General features: G+C 36.7%; 1 protein-coding gene across 2 annotated transcripts in view; it reads right to left on the bottom strand.

Moving 5' to 3' along the window:
- LOC115223670 (leucyl-cystinyl aminopeptidase-like) overlaps nt 1-26,803 on the bottom strand; it is a 102,010-nt gene that overhangs the window by 12,783 nt on the left and 62,424 nt on the right. For both annotated transcript variants that reach the window (XM_029794343.2, XM_029794344.2), the window contains 13 exons: nt 25,756-25,914; nt 23,285-23,402; nt 22,244-22,364; nt 20,332-20,486; nt 18,720-18,833; nt 17,152-17,286; nt 12,420-12,485; nt 11,221-11,286; nt 9,426-9,595; nt 7,585-7,694; nt 6,999-7,126; nt 5,141-5,196; nt 3,121-3,268 (listed from right to left, as the gene is read on the bottom strand). In XM_029794343.2, coding sequence (XP_029650203.1) covers nt 3,121-3,268; nt 5,141-5,196; nt 6,999-7,126; nt 7,585-7,694; nt 9,426-9,595; nt 11,221-11,286; nt 12,420-12,485; nt 17,152-17,286; nt 18,720-18,833; nt 20,332-20,486; nt 22,244-22,364; nt 23,285-23,402; nt 25,756-25,914 — 1,546 coding nt within the window. The remainder of the gene's footprint in view (nt 1-3,120; nt 3,269-5,140; nt 5,197-6,998; nt 7,127-7,584; nt 7,695-9,425; nt 9,596-11,220; nt 11,287-12,419; nt 12,486-17,151; nt 17,287-18,719; nt 18,834-20,331; nt 20,487-22,243; nt 22,365-23,284; nt 23,403-25,755; nt 25,915-26,803) is intronic.

Here is a 26,803-nt window from a genome sequence, read left to right as displayed (position 1 = left end):
TATACATTATGAGCTTTAGCTCACCCTAGCAACTCTAACAAACAACTTACAGTAACCCATACTCAATGCCTACCTCATTACCACCCTAATCCATTCACAATTCCAAACAACACTAGTCCACCACCCGGTTACAATTCCCAACTCTACCCATTCATTCACAATTTCAACGACGTTCACTTCAACAACTCTACATATAAGCCTCAACATATACACCGGAGATACACTTACACATCCGTGCGGATGGGTGAGAGTATACATTAAGTGTAGTGATGGGGTTCCCAATCTAAACACACATTTGTACCTGTGTGGTAGTCTCCATGTGTATATTCACGCACGGGTATAAATACAGGGGGTACACGCTCACTTCATTTACGTGTACCCCTCACATGTACATATGCATACTATTTTGGCTCGATATATGCAACAATGTAATCGCCCCGTATGTGTGAGCATTCACTGGTTGTGCAATTCACCCATCTGGGTGTGATTGTGTGTAAACTTATCACTGTGGAGGTCGAGCTTGATACGTATATATTAGTGTGTATTAGGGGTTGTACGTACTAATTATGTTCATGTGCTTCACGCACTTGCGTCCATGTATGGAAGAATATATTGGGATTACTATGTAGGTGTAAATAGGGTATGGGGGTTTTGTCATAGTATGGGTGTGGGTTTCATTTGTGATGGTGGTTAGTTGGTGATTATTAGTATGTTCAGTATATTAGGGCTAGTATGTATTATTCAAGTGTGTATAATTGTATACATATAATTGGTGTGAATGGGATTACTCCCTTTTTTTTTTTTTTTTTTTTTTTTTTTTTTTTTTTTTTTTTTTTTTTTTTTTTTTTTTTTTTTTTTTTTTTAGGGGATGTATGTGTTTTTTTATCCATGTGGGGCTGGAGTGGCCGTTAGGTGCATATGCTGAGGCTCACATGCAAACCCAAGTACAACGAATGAAGTGGGCACTTATAATTGTTATGGGTGTGTACTTTATTATAAAAGACAATACCCAAATAAAATCTGTCAATTCAACATACAAATAAAAAACAAAAAACAAAGGGATCTTAAACATTCACACATACATACAAAACTCAATAAAAACACCACTAAATAACACCCAAAACCATATAAATATATCCTCAAAATACATATAACAAATGCAAAATAAAATATAATAAAATAAAATAAATAAAAATAAAAATAAAAAAATAAAAAAATCTAATATAAATTATTAAAGTTTTAACGTACCATAAACTGCTAAATTAATATACATTAAAAATGAACTAATTAAAACAAAGAAATATCAATAAAGACTAACTATAATTAAATCCTAGACAACATAACAAAAATATATATCATCTAAACTAATTTAAACTAAACTAAAATAACCTAAAAGGGGACTATTATTGCTATTTATCATGAAACTTATTATATAAGTAAAGTAACTTGTGTCTACATTTTATTTTGCGCTCCTCCCCAGTATTAAGTAAATTATCATACTTATAAAATAAAATTTCTTTAAACTCATTAGAGCATAAATAACAACAATTAGCTCCTATAATATGATTTAGTTTTACAAATTATTTCCCATATTAAACTATAATTAATATTTAGTGATTTAAGACTCCAAATATACTTACTAAGTCCGGTTGAGTTGATTAATTTTTATTTTTAAAAGAATTCATATGTTGTGCAATTCTTAGTTTTATTTTTGAGGAAGTAGAACCTATATAAACCGCTTTTGTGTAATTATTATTCTTAAAGTTATAATCATGTAATGTAACTATACATTTATACACTACATCGTTAATATCACAATTATTATTTAATATACAATTAGATTTATCTCTACATGTACAATTAATATAAGTCTTATCATTATTAATATTATTATCAAATAATTTCTTTTTATAAAAATTATTCAGTTTATATTTATTAAATGAAGAATAATGTTACCAATATTATTAGTGGTAGAGTAACCAACTCCAAAATTATTAAAAGAGAAAATGTTTCTATATTTACGATTATCTCTAATAAATAGTTCTATAACATCTAAAATCTCTTTAATAATATTCGTTTTAACTTGATCTCCATAAGGAACTATTAACCAAATTTTATTCTTATTAACCTTATTATTATTATCATTATTATAAATATATTTATAATTCTTTTTTTATTAAAATTATTATCAGAATTATATCTATGTACAGCATTTAAGGAATTATTAATATTATTAAATTTATCAATATAATTATTATAATAATTATTAAATTTATTTTTATTTATATTATTCTTATTTGGGAGATTTTATCGTTATATGTTTTTAAGAGTTTTGTTTTATATGGTTTTTTTTTAGGGAATTCGTGGTAATTAGTCTATATTTTCGATATGGATTATATATAGGTTATATATGGATTATATACTTATATTTTTTCATTTATACTTTAATTATTTAAAAGTATTATTTTTATATTTTAAAATTTTGATTTTTTAGATTGGAAGTCCACCTGAAGATTGTCGATCAAGACAAGAAACGATTGTAGTGGCGGTTTTTTTTTGACTATTTATTAAATTTTATGTATTGATTAAGTCTTTCCTTGTTTGTTTTGCAAAATAGTGGTTTTGTCTCAAATAATATTTTATAATATTTTACTATAAAATTGGATTTAATCCTAAATCTGATTTTTTTCCCTGTAAATTTGGATATATTCCCTAATATTTATTATATATATATATATATATATATGTCAGGCTTCTTTCAGTTTCCATCTACCAAATCCACTCACAAGGCTTGAGTTGGCCTGAAGACACTTGCCCAAGGTGTCATGCAGTGGGACTGAACCCGGAACCATGTGGTTGGTAAGCAACCTACTGACCACACAGCCACTCCTATGCCTATTATATATTTATGTATGTATGTATAGGTGTGTGTGTGTGTGTGTGTTTTCTAAGTTATATATGAGAACAATTTAATGCTAGGCCGAAGCATTTCTCAATACTTGTTGCAAGAGTAGATATTGATGGAGGCAAACAAGCTACAACTTCAAAGTCATTGGCAACCTTTTCCTATGTACACATACATACATGAATATAAATTTTAAAAAATGGAAGACAGATTACCTGAAATAATCCAAAGATTGGTTTCTTTCTCAAAAGATTCCTAAGAAAGTCAGTTTCAGTGACAATCGCACTCAAAGGGATGTCGTCTTTCTCATTTTCCAGGTATTCCAGCAATTTAAATGGTATTTCCTTCGACAGCATACCAGCTCTGAAAATATCAGAAATTATCTTTAATTGACCACATTTTGCTTTGTTTTATATCATTTTTGTTTCTTAACATTGTCTCAGAAGGTCAGGGGTAGACTAATGACTTTAAACTTTAAGCATTCACATTATTCTTTAAACATTTAAATTTTTCACATGACTAAGCATTTACATTATTCTTTAAGCATTTACATTATTCTTTAAGCATTCACATTATTCTTTAAACATTCAAATTTTTCACATGACTAAGCATTTACATTATTCTTTAAGCATTTACATTATTCTTTAAGCATTCGCATTATTCACATGACTTTAAACTTTAAGCATTCACATTATTCTTTAAACGTTCACATTATTCTTCAAACATTCAAATTTTTCACATGACTTTAAGCATTTACATTATTCTTTAAGCATTCGCATTATTCACATGACTTTAAACTTTAAGCATTCACATTATTCTTTTAGCATTCACATTGTTCTTTAAACATTCACATTTTCACATGACTTTAAGCATTTACATAATTCTTTAAGCATTCACATTATTCACGTGACTTTAAACTTTAAGCATTCACATTATTCACATGACTTTAAGGTTTAAATGTTCACATTATTCTTTAAGCATTCACATTATTCTTTGAGCATTCACTTTCTTTAAGCATTCACATTATTCTTTGAGCATTCACATTCTTTAAGCATTCACATTATTCACATGACTTTAAACTTTAAGCATCCACATTATTCACTTAACTTTAAGCTTGAATCAGTCACATTATTCTTTAATCATTCCTATTATTCTTCCAATGTATGTTTATTCATAATGCTTTGAATTAGTCATACATGATCTTGTAGATTTGAGATTTTGATGAGGTAACTTAATTTTTTAAAGGATGTTGTAGGGTTGGTGTAAAAGGCTGGATCTGGCCAGTTTGGGCATAAAACAAGTAGAATAATTTGGCTGGATATGGCTTGAGAAGAAGAGCCATCAAGCCAAGTGAAATTGTAGTCATGGCAGATACTGGTGTCACACAACTGGCACCCGTGCTGGTGGCACATAAAAGCACCCATTACACTTTCAAAGTGATTGGCATTAGGAAGGGCACCCAGCTGTAGAAACCATGCCAGATCAGATTGGAGTTTGGTGCAGCCCTTCAGCTTACAATCCAGCCCTGGTCAAACAATCCAACCCATGCCAGCCTGGACAACAGACACTAAGGGATGATGTTGATGATGATGATGATGATGGCCAGTTTAAACGGTAAACTTGGTGCGTAAGAAAACCGGACATTTCATTCTTAATGACCTGATATTATGAAGCTACATCTTTGCCTCTATATTTAAAGACGTGGGAAAATGGGTGACTGCTGAGCAAAATGAAACATGTTGGTAAGAGGTGAAGAAGGAAGAGTACATCAGAGAAACGTCTGCAGAGAAATTAAAGGTGCAGGAGTGGCTGTGTGGTAAGTAGCTTGTTTACCAACCACATGGTTCCGGGTTCAGTCCCACTGCGTGGCACCTTGGGCAAGTGTCTTCTACTATAGCCTCGGGCCGACCAAAGCCTTGTGAGTGGATTTGGTAGATGGAAACTGAAAGAAGCCCGTCGTATATATGTATATATATGCGTGTGTGTGTTTGTGTGTCTGTGTTTGTTCCCCTAGCATTGCTTGACAACCGATGCTGGTGTGCTTATGTCCCCGTTACTTAGCGGTTCGGCAACAGACCCGATAGAATAAGTACTGGGCTTACAAAAGAATAAGTCCCGGGGTCGAGTTGCTCAATTAAAGGCAGTGCTCCAGCATGGCCGCAGTCAAATGACTGAAACAAGTAAAAGAGTAAAGAGTAAGAGAGTACATGAAGTACTTCTGAAGATTGGACTCACTTGGCTAAACTCCATGCATCGTTGATCAGTTGAGCACGGCTAATGGCTGGAATTACCTGGAAAAAAAAATAGAAGAGGAGGTAAAAGAAAAAGTAAACAAAATCAAATAGCAACAGCGACATGTGTGTGTGTGTGTGCGTATGTGTGTGTGTGTGCATGTGTGTGTGTATCTGTGTGTGCGTGCGCACGCTAGCACACGTGTGTATGTATGCATGTGCATCCAAAGGTGCCCTCATCTGCATTGCGTGTGAGCCTGTGGTAAAACTGGGACTAAGACGGGGGTACCTTATTGATACGGTTACAAATGGCAGTAAAGGAACTCTGGTGAACCAACCAATAGATTGATCAAGTGATTGGCGAAACAATCGATTTAGTTAATTGGTTAAATGGCTGACTGGTTGATTAATAAAGATTAAAAGCCAGTGAAATATACCTGGTGAGAGAGTTTTATTGTCAAAATATGTTGTACCCAATACACATCTGTTTCAACATACAAATCCACACTGAAAATCTTGTATAACATATACAAAATTTTATGTATATATCACATTCATCATACTCTTTTACTTTTTTCAGTCATTTGACTGTGGCCATGCTGGAGCACCGCCTTTAGTACCACCTTTAGTCGAGCAAATCGACCCCAGGACTTATTCTTTGTAAGCCTAGTACTTATTCTATCGGTCTCTTTTGCCGAACCGCTAAGTTACGGGGACGTAAACACACCAGCAGCGGTTGTCAAGCAATGTTGGGGGGACAAACACAGACACACAAACATATACACACACATACATATACATATATATATATATATATATATATATATATATACATATATACGATGGGCTTCTTTCAGTTTCCGTCTACCAAATTCACTCACAAGGCTTTGGTCGGCCTGAGGCTATAGTAGAAGACACTTGCCGAAGGTGCCACGCAGTGGGACTGAACCCGGAACCATGTGGTTCGTAAGCAAGCTACTTACCACACAGCCACTCCTACACCTCATCATCATCATCACCATCATTTAATATCAGTTTTCCATGTTGGCACAGGTTGGATGGTTTGACAGGATCCAAAGGCTGCATTGTTCTCCATGTCAACTTTGGCTAGATGTCTAGGCTAGATGTCCATCCTCATCCCAACCACTTTACAGCATCCTTTTCAAGGTTACCTCTCCAGTTTTTTTTCCCCCATACAGTTCAGAACCAGCACTGCAAGTTACCATTCATAAACAAAAAACATCTATGTAAACACTTCCTGGACTGGGTGTGCATTGTGTTCTTGAGCAAAACACTTCATTTTTCGTTGCTCCACAGTCCACTCAGCTGGCAAAAATAATTGGGAAATATATATGCCATGGAAACTGGGAAACTGGCCCTTATGGGTCAGTATGGCTTGAGAAGGTAATTTTAGCTCTACCTTTTTTCACCTTCATCACTGAGGATAAACTGAGTGGAGTTGGTTGATGGAAACTGAAAAGAAGCCTGTTGTGTGTGTATCTTTATACTTCTTGTCCCTCACCACCTCTTGACAACCGGTGTTGGTGTGTTTACATCCCCATAACACAGCGTTTTGGCAAAAGGGATCAATAGAATAAGTACCAGGTTTTAAAACAATAAAAAACAATCCTGAAGTCATTTCATTTGACTTAAAATTCTTCCAGGCTCTGCCCCAGCATGGCCACAATCTAATGGCTGAAACAAGATGCAATTGTTTCTTGGAGATGGTTTCAGTGGAGGAGAGGTGAATACTGCCAGATCCCTGAAAGGAGTAGGGGCAATTATAACAGTGACAGTGACACAGAGAGAGAAAGAAAAGGGGAGTGAATGGCACAGTGCCACAAAGATATAGTGAGACTTACTGTGTGGTTAGTCTTGAGCTGGTTAATCAGGGCTTCCCAGTTGGAGAGGTCATAGTTCACGCGGTAAAATCCAAATTGCTTTAAATTTCCCATCACCCATGATCGATTACTTTGCCATTTCTCGGTCACTGTGGAAATCGGAGAAAGAGTAAGGCAATGGGAATGGTGGTAGTGAGGGTGGTAATGGTGATGGTGGTGATGATGATGATGATGATGATGAAGGTGGTGATGGTGGTGGTGGTGTTGATGATGATGATGGTGATGATGATGGTGGGTGATGGTAGTCGTGATGATGGTGGTGGTCGTGGTAGTTTATGGTGGTGATGGTAGTAGTGATGATGATGGTGGTGGTCGTGGTGGTGGTGGGGATGGTGGTGGTGGTGACGATGATGGTGGTGGTGATGATGGTGGTAGTAGTGATGATGGTGGTGGTGGTGATGATGGTGATGATGATGGTGGTGGTGATTATGATGATAGTGGGGGTGATGATGGTGGTGGTGGTGATGGTGGAGGTGGCGATGATGGTGGTGGTGATGGTGGTGGTAATGGTGGTGGTGATGGTGTATCTATATGCTGGCATACATACCATTTAATGTCCTTGTTTCCGAGTTCAGCCAAATAACATCCTGAGATGTTTTATTAAACTTCTTTTCTTGGTCAGTCGTATAAGTAAATGGAACTTTCCAGATAACATCCCTGAAACATAATTTGTCATCAAGGTAAGACAGATCCTGATAAACTTAAACACCAACAATCAGAAGCTGCAATTAACTGGCTTATCATCATCATCATCATCATCATCATCATTGTTATTATTATTATTATTATTATTATTATTATTATTATTATTACGTATTTCTGTCCTCTTTCTTGTTACCACTCTCTCCCTCTCCTCTCTCTCTCTCTCTTTCCCTCTCTCTTCCTCTCTCCCTTTCTATCTCTTTCCCTCTCCCCCACTCCCCTCCTCTCTCTCTTTCCCTCCCTCTTCCTTTCCCTCTGTCTCCCTCACTTTTCCCTCTCTTTTTCTTCTCTTTCTCCTTCTCTCTCCCTCTCTCTCCCTCTCAGCTGGGTAACCATGTACCTCCTCTGTAGCCAAGACACCTGTTTCTGCCTCTCTCTCTCTCTCTCTCTCTCTCACACACATTCTAACCCTTCATCCTCTAACACAATATCCCCTCCTCCAATGCCCAAGCCTCCTCTCTCAAAATTCTTTGTCTTGGTGACCTCGCCTGTGCTTGTGCCACTCTACAGGGTGGTTGGTGTTTGGAAGGACACCCAACCATAAAAAAACCTGGCCAAAACAGACACAGTAGCCTAGTGTACTCTTCTACTTGACCGGATCCTGTTAAACCATCCCACCCATGCCAGCATGGACGACAGACATTGAATGATGATGATACTCTTACTCTTTTACTCTTTTACTTGTTTCAGTCATTTGACTGCGGCCATGCTGGAGCACCACCTTTAATCGAGCAACTCGACCCCGGGACTTATTCTTTGTAAGCCCAGTACTTATTCTATCAGTCTCTTTTGCCAAACCGCTGAGTGACGGAGACATAAACACACCAGCATCGGTTGTCAAGCAATGCTAGGGGGACAAACACAGACACACAAACATACATGCACACATATATATATATATATACATATATACGACGGGCTTCTTTCAGTTTCCGTCTACCAAATCCACTGACAAGGCTTTGGTCAGCCTGGGGCTATAGTAGAAGACACTTGCCCAAGGTACCACGCAGTGGGACTGAACCCGGAACCATGTGGTTGGTAAGCAAGCTACTTACCACACAGCCACTCCTGCGCCTATGATGATGATATATTATTTTTAAATAAGAATGTGTGGCCAACTAAGCCTTTGTCAAACTGCAGCCTGATGATGCCTTAGTTTGGTAAAACTTCGAAGTTACTGTCAGCAACATTCTTGTTTAAGGATAGTTAATTTGTACTCTATAAAAATATAGAGTGATCTATCAGATTAATGTAAAACTGTTTACATTATAACTGGACATAGAAACAAACATTAAAATGTGTGTGTGTGTGTGTGTGTGTGTGTGTGCTTGAATGGTGCTTTTTAGATGCCACTGGCACGGGAACCAGTCAGGTGGCACTGGCAACAATATATATATGTATGTATGTGTGTGTGTGTCATTATGTTTTTGGTTGTGCCCTATCCCCACATGACAGCAGGTGTTGCTTAGTTTACATCCCTGCAACTTAGCAGTTTGGCAAAAAAAGACCAACAGAATGAGTGCCTGGCTTAAAAAGAAGTACTGTATTCAATTTATGGGACAAAACCCTTCAAGCGATGCCCCAGCATGGCCACAGTCCAATGAATGAAACAAGTAAAATGTAATGGATGACGACGGCAATGATGATGATGATGATGATGATGATGACTAAAAAAATGTGGCTTACCTGGATGTTTTGCTGCAGCTAGAGAGACTGTCATCATAAAGAAATATCTCCTGCGACAAGATCAGTTCCGAATTGTTCCATTGGACGAAGACAACTGGGTAATTCTTCTCAGAGATCCATTCAGACATTGTTGTACTGATGTCGATTGTCTGGTTTTGCACTTCGGCTTCCTGTAATAGATGTAGACAACATGGTAGAGGAGCGAGCGAGCTGGCAGAAACGTTAGCACGCCAGGCAAAATGCGTACCCGTATTTCATCTGTCGTTACATTGTGAGTTCAAATTCCGCCGAGGTCGACTTTGCCTTTCATCCTTTCGGGGTCAATAAATTAAGTACCAGTTACACACTGGGGTCGATATAATTGACTTAATACCTATGTCTGTCTTTGTTTGTCCCCTCTATGTTTAGCCCCTTGTGGGTAATAAAGAAATAGATATTTCGTCTGTCTTTACGTTCTGAGTTCAAACTCCGTCGAGGTCTACTTTGCCTTTCATCCTTTCGGGGTCAATAAATTAAGTACCAGTTACGCACTGAGGTCGATATAATCGACTTAATACCTATGTCTGTCCTTGTTTGTCCCCTCTATGTTTAGCCCCTTGTGGGTAATAAGGAAATAGGTATTTCGTCTGTCTTTACGTTCTGAGTTCAAACTCCGTCGAGGTCTACTTTGCCTTTCATCCTTTCGGGGTCAATAAATTAAGTACCAGTTACATACTGGGGTCGATATAATCGTCTTAATACCTATGTCTGTCCTTGTTTGTCCCCTCTATGTTTAGTCCCTTGTGGGTAATAAAGAAATAGGTAGAGGAGCAGAGGGGGAAAAACATAACATAAAGGATTCTGATGGTCTTTATAGTTATCAATTAATTCTAAGAATAAGGCAAGAGAGTTTATAAATGATGGGAAAGCCTGGAGAGTGTTTGTGGATGGATGAGTGAATCTGATGTTGCTCAAGGAGTATGGAAGCAGCGTGATGCGGCAGGGGAAAACCAGCATATGCTGTCGAGCCTCGCTGCAGATTTTGGGAGTTCTGCCCTATGCCTTAACCCGAGCATAGGAAGGGGCTCGCCTCTTTGAGCTGGGAAGTTAATGGAATACTTGGTGTGTGTCTTGTTATGGCTAACCCCTCCTAAAAAAAAAGAAAATGCGGAATAGGCCTGGGTATATGATATGATATGAAGAATTTATAAACTTTCAAGAGAACATGGAACAATTCTTTCCTGGACATGCACAGAAAGCTGTAAAATGAGTGGGAGAAAGTTGTGGCGAAAGAATCAGCAGAAGTTCGCCATTACCTTCTGCTGGAGCCATGTGGAGCTTAGGTGTTTTCGCTCATAAACACACACATCACCCGGTCTGAGATTTGAACCCGTGATCCCTTGACCGTGAGTCCGCTGCTCTAACCACAAGGCCATGTGCCTCAACACACAGTTATGTGTGTGTGTCTGTGTGTGTATACATATATACACACACGCACAATACACACACCTACATACACCTGTGTATATGTGTGTGTCCTCCCACCACTTGAATACTGATGTTTGTGTGTTTATGTTCCAGTAACTTAGCGGTTCAACAAAAGAAACCAAGAGAATAAATATCAAACTTTAAAAAAATCTAAGTAATGGGGTCGATTTATTGAACTAAAACTTTCAAGGTGGTGCCACAGCATGGCCACAGCCCAGTGACTGAAACACAAGTCAAAGGTGATCAAATATGGGAAAGAACCATCTGAGAAACAGGAAAAAGTGGGAAAAAAAAAAAAAAACTCGAAAGAAAAATGTCGGTGCCATACCTGAGTAAGAGCCATCCAGAGATCATTGTGTTGGGCATTCCTGTAAGAATGTTGTGAAATATATCTCTGGAAGAGAAAAATTACAAAAAAAGTTTTAAAAGAAAAACCATCTGGCATTAAAGATTTGAAAGACATTTGGGAAAATTAAACATGAGGTGTGGCTGTGGCTGTGTGGTAAGAAGCTTGCTTACCAACCACATGCTTTTGAGTTCAGTATCACTGTGAGGCACGTTGGGCAAGTGTCTTCTACTGTAGCCTCAGGCTGACCAAAGTCTTGTTTGTTAGTGGATTTGGTGGATTGAAACTGAAAGAAACCTATATATATATATATATATATATATATACGGTATTTTTATATAAGCTTAAATCTTATGCCAATCACCATACAACAACTAAGAAAAATAGTCTAATAGAGGGGCATATAAGCCCTTGACAGAAAAAAGAAGGTTTATGGCTTATATGCCCCTTTATTAGACTATTTTCCTCAGTCATTGCATGGTGATCGCCATAAGCTCTAAGCTTATATAAAAATACCATTATTATTATTTACAGGATTGTAAAAACAGCCCCATATAAGAAACCATTTGCACTAAAATATATGTGCATGTGTGTGTGTGAATGTGTGTGTGTGTGTGTGTACAAGTGTGTGTATATATAAGTGTGTGTGGGTATATATATGTGTTGTGTGTGTATATGTATATGTGGTTTTGGTAGTGGTGGTGGAGGTCATGGTGGGTGATGGTGGTATTGGAAGAATTAAAGTAAGAAATGGATTAAGGCCCCCAACACAACATTTCTGAATAAAATAAACTTTATGCCTCTCTCACACCCCTTTTTATGAATCAATACAATGCACCTCCAGCCTTGAATGGCCTTCATAAATACCCTCAACATCATTGCACCCTCATCACACCTTTGTTCATCCCTCATTACAGTTCAAACACAAGAGTTTACTTTATTTATTTTTCACCCCTCCTGGGTCAGTAAACTATATACCAGTAAATACATCAAATTTGGTTCAATCGACTCAACCCATCCATCCATTCCCTGCATGGTTTGGTGCCAAAGTTAGAAATTTCAATATTTACAGATAGAAATAGTTGAAGCTGGTTTGGCAGCTGAAACCTGTTCAACCCTCATGAGTTAGTCTAACAGAAAATACGATAAAATAAGAAGCAGTGAAATAATGGACCACTTACTTGTAAACCTTTTTGAAAGATCTCGTCTCCAAGAAAGAATCGCAACATGTGAAGTATGGAAGCTCCCTTAAAAAGAGTGACACAATAAAAGTTATTAAGGTACAGTTGTAATGGCTGAATAGAAGGAAAATGTGTCAGTCTTGGGCAGTCAGGGGCAAACTGTGGCCCATAAGATTTTCTAAATGGCTCATCTAACAAAAAATAACCTTGAATTTCTTTTTGGTAGCGTAGGGCACCTGATGATGTGTCATGTCTCATGTGGTCTGCTTCTCAAAAAAAAAAAAAAATTGCCCATGTCAGCTCTAGGGAGAAAAAACTCTAATGTAAAACCAATGGGGTTACTATTAGTCTCTTTGGATTATTTTACAGCCCTTAACCTAAGGGTGAAGAGCAGGGCCTTTATTTTTTAAATTTTGTTTTTGTTTAATATTCTCTTCAATGACAATACTAAAACACTTTCTTTCTATGCAGGAAAAAACAAGAACTGAGATGTTTATTGTAGTTATTTTTGTGATATTACAAACATATGTGAATGAGAGAATCTCTGCTATGTATTGAAGTCAAGAAAACCACACACAAACACACACATGTCTGTCCATCTTCTCCACCTACAATTCCTGAGTGGAAGGATTAGAGTCCTGAGATACCACCTCCATAAGATCCCATCAGATGCAACTGTCATTATGCTTTTCTGTTAGATTCCTAAGCATGATCAAATGAGATTATGGGTATTATCCTACCATTTCATTCTTGGTTTACCCACTTTATCTTCTGCGATTGACTCAGCTTGAAGAATTCATCTTGCAACTATTTCCTGCGACATTGTAATTGCATGTCTGTAAAACCAGAGCTGTAACACACACACACACACACTAAAATAGTTGCAACCTGGATAACACCAAAAGCCACTAGAATTGAGCCTGAATCCTTTGAAACACAAACCTGAAACCGTACCAAGGGATAATGTTCCATCACCATTGAAACCAAATCTTTGAAACCACCAGAAGAGAAAAGGAAGAAATCAAATGAGAGGTGAGAAAGGCCTGACAAAATAAATCTTGTCTTCTACCAACATTGCCATGCAGTCAATGTCAGTAACACTTCTTTGCAAGAATTGGTCTACAAAGTCACCAACACCATCACCATAAAGGACACATTCAGCAAAGAAGAAACAAATTTCTCAGATACGAAATAATGCCACTGCCACCACTGACGACGATGATGAGATAGCACAAAAATCAGAGGGAATCAAGTTGATAAGGCACCAAAACACCAGATAATCATTTGGTATTTTATCTGCTGTTGTAAAGGATTTTGCCAATCCACCAAAACCAACTTGTTTTTATCAGCCAGGCAAACTGGTGGAGGCAGAGTTATGTGTCTTGTTTTAGGTCATAGGTCATGGCTCAAGAGATTCAGTAAGAGTAAACTGTGTTTTATATTTGTACCTGGAAAGTTTGTTTCTCTATGCTATATACACAATATACACTAGATTTACAATGTATACAGACACAATACATACAATATATACATTATATATATATATATATATATATATATATATATATATATATATATATATACGAAAGAAGGTTTGAAAATGCAATTTAAAAGATGTTTATTTACTTAACCAGTTTCACTCTTTGGTAAAAGATTGTCAAAAGTAACATTGAATAATATGGGTTCAAAAAAGTTTTTTACATAATTGTCACATTGAATATTATGAATTCAAAAATGTTTTTTTATACATAATTGTCACATTACATGTATAAATATAGTGTTTGGTAACAGAGAAGTTCAATAGTGTGATGAGAATATTTGGAAAAATTGGCAGAAAAGAATAAAACAAATATATTATTGGAAATTTGGTTGCGTTAATTATTGGTTGTCGCAAATTGTCACATTACATGTATATATATACAGTCTTTGGTAGAAAGGACATGTTAAAGACATAAGGAAGTGCAATAGTTTGGTGAGAAAATTTGTAATATTGACAGAAAAAATGGATATTTTATACATCTCAGAATATTTTGAGTTGAAGGCGAGAATTTGTTTTTACTGACCTGTTGGCTTTAGCAGAAAAGTTGAATTGTGAGAAAAAAATGTTGTACCCAGTTTTGTTTATGGTTCCCCTTCAAGCATCAGTGAAGGGGAACCATAAACAAAACTGGGTACAACATTTTTTTCTCTCAATTCAACTTTTCTGCTAAAGCCAACAGGTCAGTAAAAACAAATTCTCGCCTTCAACTCAAAATATTCTGAGATGTATAAAATATCCATTTTTTCTGTCAATATTACAAATTTTCTCACCAAACTATTGCACTTCCTTATGTCTTTAACATGTCCTTTCTACCAAAGACTGTATATATATACATGTAATGTGACAATTTGCGACAACCAATAATTAACGCAACCAAATTTCCAATAATATATTTGTTTTATTCTTTTCTGCCAATTTTTCCAAATATTCTCATCACACTATTGAACTTCTCTGTTACCAAACACTATATTTATACATGTAATGTGACAATTATGTATAAAAAAACATTTTTGAATTCATAATATTCAATGTGACAATTATGTAAAAAACTTTTTTGAACCCATATTATTCAATGTTACTTTTGACAATCTTTTACCAAAGAGTGAAACCGGTTAAGTAAATAAACATCTTTTAAATTGCATTTTCTAACCTTCTTTCGTATATAATTCCACTCGTGCGATACCCCACAACTCAACTTTTATATATATATATATAATATATATATATATACGAAAGAAGGTTTGAAAATGCAATTTAAAAGATGTTTATTTACTTAACCAGTTTCACTCTTTGGTAAAAGATTGTCAAAAGTAACATTGAATAATATGGGTTCAAAAAAGTTTTTTACATAATTGTCACATTGAATATTATGAATTCAAAAATGTTTTTTTATACATAATTGTCACATTACATGTATAAATATAGTGTTTGGTAACAGAGAAGTTCAATAGTGTGATGAGAATATTTGGAAAAATTGGCAGAAAAGAATAAAACAATATATTATTGGAAATTTGGTTGCGTTAATTATTGGTTGTCGCAAATTGTCACATTACATGTATATATATACAGTCTTTGGTAGAAAGGACATGTTAAAGACATAAGGAAGTGCAATAGTTTGGTGAGAAAATTTGTAATATTGACAGAAAAAATGGATATTTTATACATCTCAGAATATTTTGAGTTGAAGGCGAGAATTTCTTTTTACTGACCTGTTGGCTTTAGCAGAAAAGTTGAATTGTGAGAAAAAAATGTTGTACCCAGTTTTGTTTATGGTTCCCCTTCAAGCATCAGTGAAGGGGAACCATAAACAAAACTGGGTACAACATTTTTTTCTCTCAATTCAACTTTTCTGCTAAAGCCAACAGGTCAGTAAAAACAAATTCTCGCCTTCAACTCAAAATATTCTGAGATGTATAAAATATCCATTTTTTCTGTCAATATTACAAATTTTCTCACCAAACTATTGCACTTCCTTATGTCTTTAACATGTCCTTTCTACCAAAGACTGTATATATATACATGTAATGTGACAATTTGCGACAACCAATAATTAACGCAACCAAATTTCCAATAATATATTTGTTTTATTCTTTTCTGCCAATTTTTCCAAATATTCTCATCACACTATTGAACTTCTCTGTTACCAAACACTATATTTATACATGTAATGTGACAATTATGTATAAAAAAACATTTTTGAATTCATAATATTCAATGTGACAATTATGTAAAAAACTTTTTTGAACCCATATTATTCAATGTTACTTTTGACAATCTTTTACCAAAGAGTGAAACCGGTTAAGTAAATAAACATCTTTTAAATTGCATTTTCAAACCTTCTTTCGTATATAATTCCACTCGTGCGATACCCCACAACTCAACTTTTATATATATATATATATATATATATATATACAGTATACACAATGTATGCACAATATATACACATGCAATATACACTATATGTACACATACAGTGTATTCTAATGCACATACAATATACATTATATTCACATATATACACATACAGCATATATGATATATACACATATATGTAACACATGCATACAGTATATGAAGGGACATGGCTCAGTGGTTAGAGTAGTGGGGTAGTGAGTTCAATTCCTGAACTGAGCTGTGTGTTGTGTTCTTGATCAAGACACTTTATTTTACATTGCTCCAGTTTACTCAACTGTAGAAATGAGTTGCGACATAACTGGTGCCAAACTGCATCGGCCCCTTTCCCTTTTCCTTGGATAACATCGGTGGCAGGCAGAGAGGAGGCTGGTATGCATGGGCGACTGCTGGTCTTCCATAAACAACCTTGCCCGGACTTGTGCCTTGGTGGGGGACTTTCTAGGTGCCATCCCATGGACATTCATAACCGAAGGGGGTCTTAACCCTTTACCCTGTGGACATATTATGGTGTAGAAAGGGGAGACTGGCATGCACGGGTGACTGCTGGTCTTCCATAAACAATCTTGCCTGGACTTGTGCCTTGGCGGGGGACTTTCTAGGTGCCATCCCATGGTCATTCATGACCAAAGGAGCTCTTTTACCCTTACATACAGTATACAGTATATATACACATATAACATACACTAAATAAATCTAAGGGTCTTTAATTGTGTTCATTTAACCCTTTCAAATAAATTCTACTCTATAACCAAATAAGGAGTCAGAAGTCGTTACCTTATTATAGCTGATGTCATCAAAGGCAGACATAATGTCATGTCGATTCCTGATTGGAACATTCAATGGATGAGATGCTGAAGAACCATCCGATTCCAGGGCTATATGGATGGTGTCAATGACAAAATAATCAAACTGTCAAAGATAAAAAACAAAAATTAAACAAAAAAAAAACCTCAACAATATTTTCCCATGAGCTCTGAGTTCAAATTCTACTCAGGTCAACTTGAACTTTCATGCTCATCAGTTTTCGAATCAATAAATAAGTTCCCAGTCAAATATGTACTAGAAACAATTCCCCTCTCTCTTTCCCTCTTTCTCAGAATTTACCCTAGCTAGTAAAGTGGGGTCATGCAAGAATCCCTTGTAGGATAGCAACAGGAGACCATCTTTGTAGTTTCACACAAACATTCCAATGTTAAGGCCAATAGAAATTGCTGAAGAAATCATTATTTGCCATTTGTTGATGTGAAGACATAAGGTAGAAACTTGACTGGTACTTTATTTTATCGACCCCAGAAGAATGCAATGTAGATGGAAGCTGCAGCTTGTAGATAAAACCAGTGGGGTTGCTGCTTCAGAAAATTTTTATCCGTTGTTTTAATATTGTGTAAAAGGAAACAAACATATAAAAAGAATATTTACACATAAACTTGATTGGTTTGCGTTTTAGCCACTGCCGGGCAGTGTGTTTAATTTGTTCACTGAACACTGCCACGAATTCCCCCTTGTTTTTCCAAAATCCCACCTAAATCACAAAATAAAGGAGGAAAATCTGCCCTATTTTTCAAATCCTGGCAGCGACACTGAAGCTGGAAGCAGGATAATAATCTAATTCTACATTTTATCACATTCAAGAATATAAACACATTTTTAAGCACAACACAGGTAGAGTCAAAAAGAAACACTACCTTCCACCAGCACACCAGGAGCGGCACTGTGTAAACCACAGTGCACTCTTTCCCTAGCATAGAGCTTCCTATCTTGGACATGTGAGCATGCACACAACAGCCAAATACCGTGTCACTGGAACTGTGAAGCATATGGTTCTATACAAGGATTTTTGTATTTTTTTCATAAACTAGGGAATGGCTACTAATATTGAGCTTAAGGATTATATAATGTACAAGTATAAAGAAAGAATTAAAGACAAAAGGATTTGTTATATTGAATGTTATCGATAATATCGAGTAGAAATAGGGGCTGCTGCAGTTCCTATACAAAGGAAAAACACATTTCATAATGTTATTTCTAATGCAGAAAATTGAATGGGATGGGATGGGATGGGATGGTCATGGCTAGAAACCATCTGATCGGAGGTATTCTCAGTCAGACCTGACCTGGGGCTAAGCAAAAGGACCTGTCATGCAGAAATTGTCTTTGGTTCCTTCGTTTGTTTTCGCAGCCCACTCTATCTGGTTCAATGCAAATATCTGTTTGGTGCTCAGCATGAATAAGACCACCAAAAAGCTGTATTTTTGAAAAAGAGTTTGATTCCTTCTTGGTTTTCAAAAAGAATTTGATTGAAAGAGAAGAAGAGAAAAAAAAAAAGAAAAGTTTTCACTGACTGTTTTTGGATCTTTTGATGCGTGTTCTATTCCAAAATAGGAAATATAAGTTGCGAATCCTTCATTGAGCCAGAGATCATTCCACCAACACATGGTTACCAAATTTCCAAACCACTGAAAGAAACACAAACAACAAACAAAGATTTGTAAATGGTTATATAAAAAAATGTATAAAACAAAAGAGATGATAAGGCTTGAATAAGGCAAAAAAAAAAATGATAGTTTTTTTTTTGTTTTTTTTGCCTTATTCAAGATAGTTTTTTTTTTTTTTGCCTTATTCAAGCCTTATCAATGAAGCATTGCTTTCATCTTCTGAAATAATGATGGAGGGATAATTAAGTAGATAAGGTTTTATATTTATTGGCATAACAAAAGAGAAAGTATTTCAAAATGAAATAATTATCCATATCGAAACAATAATCAAAAAACTAATTAACATGTTAAAATCAGCGAACACTTAATATGTTAATTAAAAATATTTATGCATGGAAAAAAACAAACAAACAGTATAACCAATTAGTAATATTATTTTCATGTATCTGGCATGGAAGATAACTCTTCACATGTTTTAGTTTTATGTTAACCTCCTCAGCAAAGCACAATTTTACTGTACTTGCCAAAGTTTAATATAACATATAGACACTAATTGAACATTGTATAAATTAGTCCTGATCTGATGCCTTAGATGGATGTTCACATGTACTTTGCTAGACGGAGGGCTACATGTCTGCTTCATGGTTACAGGTCCATGTGGACAGAGCATATCTTTTTTCATTTCAATCATAGACTGCAGCCATGCAGGGGCTCAGCCTTCAAGGGTTTACTTAAGCAAATCAACCACAGAATTTTTTTTTCTATTTTGATAGAATAAGCTGGGTAGTTATTTCATCAGTCACCTTTGCTGAACTGCAAAGTTACAGGGCCATAAACAAGCTAACATGAGCTGTCAAGCAATGGTGAGGTACATAAATATATATTTGTATACATACATAGGTGTGTATGTCTATGAGCACGGGTGTATGTATGTGTGTGTATATATATATATATATTATATATATATAATATATATATATATATATATATATATATATATATATATATCACAATCAAGGAACGGCCATAATAGGCCATTCACCCACTAGAAATAACAGCCAAAAAGCTTCAACCGCAAAATAACATTAATTCCGTAAACCAGGAGAAAATTAAAAAACATTTACCCTGAATTCCTTATACGATGCACCGTTTCTTCTACTGTTTAATGGTAAACTAACCTGATTAAATTAAATCAAGCCAATCTACCATAGGCCCTTAGATTCATCAGTAAGGAATAGCCAAATCGGAACAGATATTTTTCACGAGGCATTCTCGTCCATGCCTCGCCAATATCTGACCAAATGAATTCTACAAAATTTTTTTGCCTCCCTATATTGATTAATTATATATATATATATATATATATATATATTAGAATAAAAGATTACATACATAAATATATAATATGCACACACATACATACATGCATACATATATATGTCGATACAAATGTATATGTATGTGTGTATGTGTACATTGTATTCCTCCATATCTGTCTATGATACCCTGAGGTACTCACCTGATGTGCAAGCTCATGAGCCACCACTAATGTGACCCGTTCAGATTGAGATATTGAGTTCATTAAGGGATCATTGAGCAGTGCTGTCTCCCTGTAAGTTATCAGGCCCCAGTTCTCCATGGCTCCAGCTGCGAAATCTGGGATACCTATCAGATCTGAGAGAGAGAGAAAGAAAGAGAATTATGGTAAGTTACCATATTTGATAGCATATAAGGCGCACTTTTTACCAAAAAAGGTCTCTGAAAAACGACCCATCCTGAATCATTTAAGCAAAATTGGGTCCATATTACATGCTTTCATGTACTGAAAACCTTTCTTTTCCAAAATAGAAGGTCTGATCAAAAAGTGTCAGGACTGTTGCTATGGTAACACAGCTAAAGTACATCACTTTGCACAGATTGACCTTGCATGTTCTTGCTCCCTTCTGTTGTTCATGGCAGTTCTTAGAAATATAGTGTGCAGAGTGGGGTCATCTCAAAAAGGAGATCAAGTTTCAGCTGCAAAGGATCTTCCTGATTGTGTCAAGAAAGACAAAAGATCTTTGAAATCCATCATAACAGGTCACAAATCATGGACCTATGGCTATGCTGGAGCATGCTGGGACACTGACTGTTGACTGTTCTTTGAGCCACTTCTTCACTACAGTTTTCACTTCCTCATCACCGGAATAATGTTTGCCTCTCAAACCCTCTTTCATGGGGCTGAAGAGATGATAGTCCAGTGATGATGATAGTCCAGTGACGAGGAAGTGAAAACTGTAGTGAAGAAGTGGCTCAAAGAACAGTCAACAGAATTTTACGGGGCAGGGACACATGCTCTTATTTGAAGGTGGAACATTGCTATTGAGAGAAACGGTGATTATGCTGAGAAGAGATGTGATCCATAGAGAACCAGCTTCATTTTGATGTACGACATATGTTCCTGTGTTGGTAATTATACCTGTCCTAAACAAAATGGCATTACTTTTTGACTCACCCTCTTATTATGTTGCTGATGAGAATTTCAACACCGATGCTGTCAAACAAGCTAAGAGATGACTGCAAGTTTAACATGTTGCTCAACAACTACACGGTTTTAAGTTGGAGCCCATTAACTGATTTAACACCTTCCTTTCAGATCTACAACCTTTTTTGTCACTGTTAGAAATCATCCTTCTATTATTATCATCATTAATTATTACTATTTTCATTATTATAATTAACCCTTTTGATACCAACCTGGCTGATACCAACCTGGCCCTGTAGTACAAATGCTATGTCTTCAGGGCGGCGGCAGCAGCAGCAGCAGCAGCAGCACCACCACCACCACCACCACCACCACCACCACCACCACCATCATCATCATCATCATCATTTGCTTTTCATCCTTCCAGGATCACTGGGGTTGATGTAATTGACTAGCCACCATTTTCCTAAGTTTCTGGTCCTGTGCCCATAGTAGAAAGGATTGTTGTTGTTGTTGTTCTTCTTCTTCTTCTTCTTATTATTATTATTATTATTATTATTACTACTACTACTACTGCTGCTGCTGCTGCTGCTGCTGCTACTGCTGTTGACTTGTCAGAGCTCAAATACTACATCTTGGGTTTACTTTAAGTTTTCTTTTCTCAGCAACTATATAATAAATTCTCTCAAAGAATTCAATTTGCTATGATCAACTATTCACCCCCACCACCACCTTCATAACCATCACCTCCACCACCATCACTCTTTTACACCTTACCCATTGCCACCTTTCCCTGTGGCAATGTCTCACAGCTGGACGCTCTTCTTGTCACTCACCCTTTTAAGCTGCCTCTTATGACATGCCGAGAAACAGCGTATTTGTTCTATCTATAACTAGGTTTACACATGATAAAAACTGTAATTAAACTTGATAGAATAAAAAACAGAGTTTGATTTTAATTTCTTACCGAGTTTCTCCAGAGGAAATGGAGACTGAAAATAGCCTGCATAAAATTCCAGCACAGTCCTTGCTCGTTCTAAAGCAAAGCTAGTTTCATTCATAAAATCTTCCCTGACCCAAACGCCAACCTGAATAAAGAGATCAGTAAATGAAAAGAAATACAACGATTCCTGTGCTTTTTAACAAACAAGTCAATGTAGAATATAATGTAAAGTCAAACATTTATATTATTTGCATTTGACGGATATTTGTCGTCATCTTGTTTCTAGTGGTTTAAGAGCACAGGCTACTAACCCCCAAGATTCTGAGTTCGATTCCAGGCAATGACCTGAATAATAATAATAATAATATAATAATAATGATAATGATAATAATAATAATAAGAAGAAGAAGAAGAAGAAGATGAAGAGGAGGAGGAGGAGGAGGAGGAGGAAGAAGAAGAAGAAGAAGAAGAAGACGAAGACGAGGAGGAGGAGGAAGAAGAAGAAGAAGAAGATCGAAATATACCTTAGGAATGAGAACACAAGTTCGAAATTTCCCCAAGACACCTGATGAAAGTTTGAGGGTATATCAGCCGAAACGTGTTAACAACAAACAAGATGTGGACAAATATCCGTCAAATGTAAATAATACAAATAATGTACATAATTCCTCATCTCTTAAATGGTAGTGATGGTGGTGGTGGTGGTGGTGGTTGGTGGTGGTGGTTGGTGGTGGTGGTGGTGGTTGGTGGTGGTTGTGGTGGTGGTGGTGGTGGTGTGGTTGGTGGTGGTGGTGGTGGTGGTGGTCGTGGTCGTGGTGGTTGGTGGTGGTGGTGGTGGTGGTGGTGGTGGTTGGTGGTGGTGGTGGTTGGTGGTGGTGGTGGTTGGTGGTTGTTGTTGTTGTTGTTGTTGGTGGTGGTGGTGGTGGTGGTTGTGGTGGTGGTGGTGGTGGTGGTTGTTGTTGTTGTTGTTGTTGTGGTGGTGGTGGTGGTGGTGGTGGTTGGTGGTGGTGGTTGGTGGTGGTGGTGGTGGTGGAATTGATGAGGAAACTAAGAGAAAGGTCTCACCAGTGTTTTGTTGCTGGAACCCATTTGTGACGTGTAACTGAAGTCACAGACGATGAAGGCGAGGAGGTAGGTGGACATTTTAGGGGTTGTGTGGTATGTGTCTTCGATCCAGTCGTCCCTGCAAATACGTAGAAGACAGCAGAAGAGTGTGTGAGGTACGTGACATTTTTACAGCCATTACTACAAGCATATTATATCTATATATATGTATATATATATCTGGATCGCGCAGATCCAGAGAGGAGTGGACAGCATGCTGTGTCCAGCGGTGTCAAATGGACGCCCGATGGACTGGTCGGTCAAGGTGGTCAAGGTGATATGTATATATATATACACACAGACACACACACACACACACACACATATATACATACACATACACATAAACGCACATATATATACATACACACACACATATATATATACATACACACACATACACATACACACACATATACATATATATATACGTGCAAACACACATATATATCCATACACAAACACACACACATATATATACATACATACACACACGCACATATCTATACATACACCCACATATATATATATATATACATACACACATACATACACATATAATCACACACACATACATATACACACAAACATACATACATGCACACATATACACATACACACACATATATATACACACACACATATACCCACACATAATTATATATACACACATCCATACATACACAAATGCACACACACACACACACATATATACACATACACACATACATGCTCATATATATATGTATATATTTTATTTATGGATTAACAAGGCAACCAGAGGTTTCATTTGGAAGAGATCTCCACAATAGAGATAAGTACCAACATTCCCAAGTTGTTCATTTGAACAACTGTGGAGACCTTTCATACATAAAACCATTGGTTGCCTTGTTGATCCACAAATAAAGAAAATTTATCTACCAATGCAATGTTGAATGCTCCTTCTCACTGTTCAATACTAGCATATATATAAGTAGAAAGGCAGATAAAAACAGACTGACTTAATGCAAATATTTACATGAAATACAAAATAGAGGGTATTGAATAAAGAATACAAAATAAACAAAAGGAGTTATGTAATAGTTTCTTGACAGCTGTTTCGGGAGCACTGTGGATTATGTTGTAACTGTGGATTATGTTGTAACTGTGGATTATGTCATAACCAAGTTCATAAATCATAAAGATCCATGAAGTCACAGGTGTATATAATAATAAAAGTTCCTATGGATTCATTAAGCAAAGCCAGGTCATCTGCAGCAGACGAAGATGACAAACGCCTTATACTGAGAGAAAAAAGGAAAATAATGGGGATGAATTTAGTATTTCTTTATTTCATCTGTTACATACGTTTCTATATTCAGTGATGAATACTGAAGCGTACTTTTCTCACATTATTGAAATGCTCTATATATTATGTTACTATGTTACACATGTGGAGGGAACATGTGGAAGGGGTAGACCCAGGAAGACATGGGATGAAGTGGTGAGAAAGGATCTTAAGACACTGGACCTCATAAAGGGGATGACAGAGGACCGAGACTCCTGGTGGTTTGTCGTGCTTGAGAAGACATGTCAAGCTAACTAAAATCAAGGTTGTCCTGTCACACAGGCATGTCCGCTACATCCTTCTCCAGCTGAGTATATGCAAGCTCGTGGATGCTGGTGCCACATAAAAGGCACTCATGCTGATCCAATATCAATGCACCCATACTAATGCTTTGTAAGAACATCCTGTACACTCTGTAAAGTGGTTGGCATTAGGAAGGGAATCCAGCCATAGAAACCTTGCCAGCTCCTGTCAAACCGTCCAACCCATGCCAGCATGGAAAACAGACATTAAATGATGATGATGAAGATAATGTTGTATGGCTTCATAAAATGGACCTTAAAGGCTCATGAAATGGACCTGTCGCATCAGGCTTGTAGAGACCAAATGAGACAAATCCAAGATGGCTTTTAGATATTGTTCTGCTATTGGTCAACACAAGCCACATGGTGTTATTGATATAGCAGCAACATCAATTCAAATCTTAATTGCTTGGGTCACCTGCTAGGACAATGGTGAGTAGCAGGTGGCTCTCTGTCTGACGACCATGTAAAAAGCACCATTCAAGCATGGCCAATGCCAGTGTTGCCTGACTGGCTCCCATGATGGTGGCACATAAAAAGCACCCACTACACTCTCAGAGTGGTTGGCATTAGGAAGGGCTTCCAGCTGTAGAAACCTTGTCAAATCAGATTGGAGCCTGGTGCAGCTTCCTGGCTTGCCAGTCCTCAGTCAAACCGTCCAACTTATGCCAGCATGGAAAGCAGATGTTAAATGACGATGATGATGGTGATCGTCGACGTCGTCGTCGTCATCGTCATCATCATCGTCATCATCATCATCATATATAATGGCAACTATTTGAGAAAATGGTAAAAAACCTTACTCCAGTTTCACCGTGCTCTTCACATTGGTGTTAGATATGGACTTGTAATGCTTCTTTCTGACAATCTTCACATTGAATTTGGCCTTCATCTGAGGTTCATCAAAACAGGGGAAGGCTTTTCGGGCAGACGTTGGTTCAAACTGGGTTGTAGCCAAATATCTGAAACAGAATGGAAATAGTGTCTTTTGGAATTTATTTCACCTGGAGAGGTTTTTCAAGTTTTTTGAGACAGAGATTTGAAGATGACGATCTAATGTCTTGAAAACCTACATTGTTATATTCTGTGACTCATTGTCTTAGTAAATAAATAACAAATGGTACCATTGTAAGCCACTGTAACCTATTGTGTCATTTCAAACAAGTAATACAATATATACATGCACAAACACACACACATATATATATACATGCACACACGCACATATATATACATACACCCACACATATATATATATATACATACACACACACAAACATACACATATAATCACACACACATTCATACATACATGCACACATATACATATACACACATACACACATATATATACACACACATATATACCCACACATACTTATATATACACACACATATACACTCATACACACATACATGCTCATATACATGTTCTAACCCACAGATTGGTGTAACCCACTGGGTTACTTGTCTTTGTAGCCCACTTGTTCAGTGGAACATCCTGTAACCCCACCAAGCCAGCAAATAATACACAAATACTTTGTAACCCAATTGATTCGATATGAGTAATTGATCAGTTGAAATCCATTATAGTGGTTCACTTATGAGAGCTTGTAACCCACTGGATTGATAATGCATGGTTATGCGTTGGTCTAGATATTAATTCGTGGAGGCGCAATGGCCCAGTGGTTAGGGCAGCGGACTCGCGGTCATAGGATCGCGGTTTCAATTCCCAGACCGGGCGTTGTGAGTGTTTATTGAGCGAAAACACCTAAAGCTCCACGAGGCTCCGGCAGGGGATGGTGGTGATCCCTGCTGTACTCTTTCACCACAACTTTCTCTCACTCTTAC

This window comes from Octopus sinensis, linkage group LG23 (genome assembly GCF_006345805.1).
Source record: "Octopus sinensis linkage group LG23, ASM634580v1, whole genome shotgun sequence".
NCBI lineage: Eukaryota > Metazoa > Mollusca > Cephalopoda > Octopoda > Octopodidae > Octopus > Octopus sinensis.
The sequence above is the reverse complement of the archived record's forward strand: the minus strand, read 5'-3'. Positions and strand labels throughout refer to the sequence as shown.